The sequence below is a fragment of the Macrobrachium rosenbergii genome, chromosome 25, assembly GCF_040412425.1.
Source record: "Macrobrachium rosenbergii isolate ZJJX-2024 chromosome 25, ASM4041242v1, whole genome shotgun sequence".
NCBI lineage: Eukaryota > Metazoa > Arthropoda > Malacostraca > Decapoda > Palaemonidae > Macrobrachium > Macrobrachium rosenbergii.
The window spans coordinates 16,262,140-16,263,820 of NC_089765.1; the positions used below are offsets into that span (position 1 = coordinate 16,262,140).

At 34.0% G+C, this 1,681-nt stretch overlaps 1 protein-coding gene across 2 annotated transcripts in view; it reads right to left on the reverse strand.

Annotated features, from left to right (window-relative positions):
* Positions 1–540: 540 nt before the first annotated feature.
* LOC136852381 (zwei Ig domain protein zig-8-like) overlaps positions 541–1,681 on the reverse strand; it is an 86,649-nt gene continuing 85,508 nt past the window's right edge. For both annotated transcript variants that reach the window (XM_067126971.1, XM_067126972.1), the window contains one exon: positions 541–1,681. This exon is cut by the window's right edge and continues 52 nt beyond it. In XM_067126971.1, coding sequence (XP_066983072.1) covers positions 1,567–1,681 — 115 coding nt within the window. In that variant the 3' untranslated portion in view covers positions 541–1,566.

A 1,681-nucleotide genomic window follows, 5' to 3' on the forward strand; every position in this document is an offset into this window, starting at 1 on the left:
ATCTCCTTGATAAGGAGTCGTCATCACCGGCCAATTGCGATAATGTCTTACGCTCATTATGAGATGTAACAGGGATTTTGGTATAATGAGATGAAGTCCCTGTGAGAAATGGTAGCTAGGTACAAATGGTACAATTGCAGGATTAAGTTGACAAGACAAAAAAAAAATTGACCGCAATTTCTCCATTATGAAGAGAACAAAAGATATATAAATTTAAATTTAAAATTTAAACATAATACATTCTTATTTTCTTAGTAATTGATTTTATTTCTCATATATTTCATAACACTTAAGAATTTTCCGTATATCATAGCTTAACCAGGATGGCATACCCATATTTTCTTTAACGAGAAAGCTAAGTATATTTATTATTATATATTGTGTGAGCATTTTTGAGCTTATTCCAACCGGACGAGTTCTTGGAATAGGTATATTAATGTATCAAAACTTAAACAGCTAATGGAAACTACATATATATATATATATATATATATATATATATATATATATATATATATATATATATAGATAGATAGATAGATAGATAGATATATACTGTATATATATGTTCAAGTGAAAGTAATAAACCCATTTACAAAAATATATACGTGAAAAATACTGATCGACAACACAAATATTTTTGTCGCCCTTCGAAGAATCATCGTCCAATCAGCATTGCCAAAGTCACGAGATGATATACAGAAAAAAAAAAGCTACTGGGACTTCAGATTTTATTATGGAAAGATACAATGAAGGACCATAATTCTCTCTCTCTCTCTCTCTCTCTCTCTCTCTCTCTCTCTCTCTCTCTCTCTCTCTCTCTCTCTCTCTCTCAACAGAGGATGTAATCATGAGCATCTTATCTATCTTTTTCATTCTCTCTGGCTTCGAATTAGTTGGCAACTTTTGGATGACTCTCTCTCTCTCTCTCTCTCTCTCTCTCTCTCTCTCTCTCTCTCTCTCTCTCTCTCTCTCTGTTTACCACGAAATATTCCTTTCGGTTTTGCAAACTTAGACGGGAGATAAATACGAACCTATCTGTCTTCGACAAACAAAATATGAGTGAATTCCAGCAACGTATTGTCCCTGATACACAGATATACTTGCGTATAGCTTGACAGTGAGTTAACACATGGATATATTAACCATTTATTCACGAAATTGAAGTTAGCTTACACTGATGTATGATTCACTTTATTTTTTTTTTTGACCGATATATATATATATATATTTTATATATACACAAAAAATACAACACTCTTAAATTTGTTAGTGCTTCCAAAATTAGGATAGTTCGATTTCGGGGAATTCTTAAGCATTAAGGTATAAAGTTTTTCTGAGGCGTCTTTCATATAAAGATCATGTTTTTTTTTCTGCTGCGCGAATGTTCTGTTACACACTTAAGCATCCCAGAGTTTTAGTTCCAGTGTAGGTCTGTAGCCCTGGGGATATCTTTACATTAAAGGCAAACCTTTCCAGTGGTTATTGTCTACAAGTCAGTCAAATACTGAATCGTATTTACTGACGACACAGAAACCCATTTTCTTTTGATCTAGGAGTAGCACATCACCGCAGATTCCAAAGCCGAAGGAATCCCCTAAAATTTTCCCCGTAAGTGTAAGTGGCCCAGATGACCAGGAGGACTGTTCTGATGGCGTCATCGTAGAAGGATGTGAAGCTG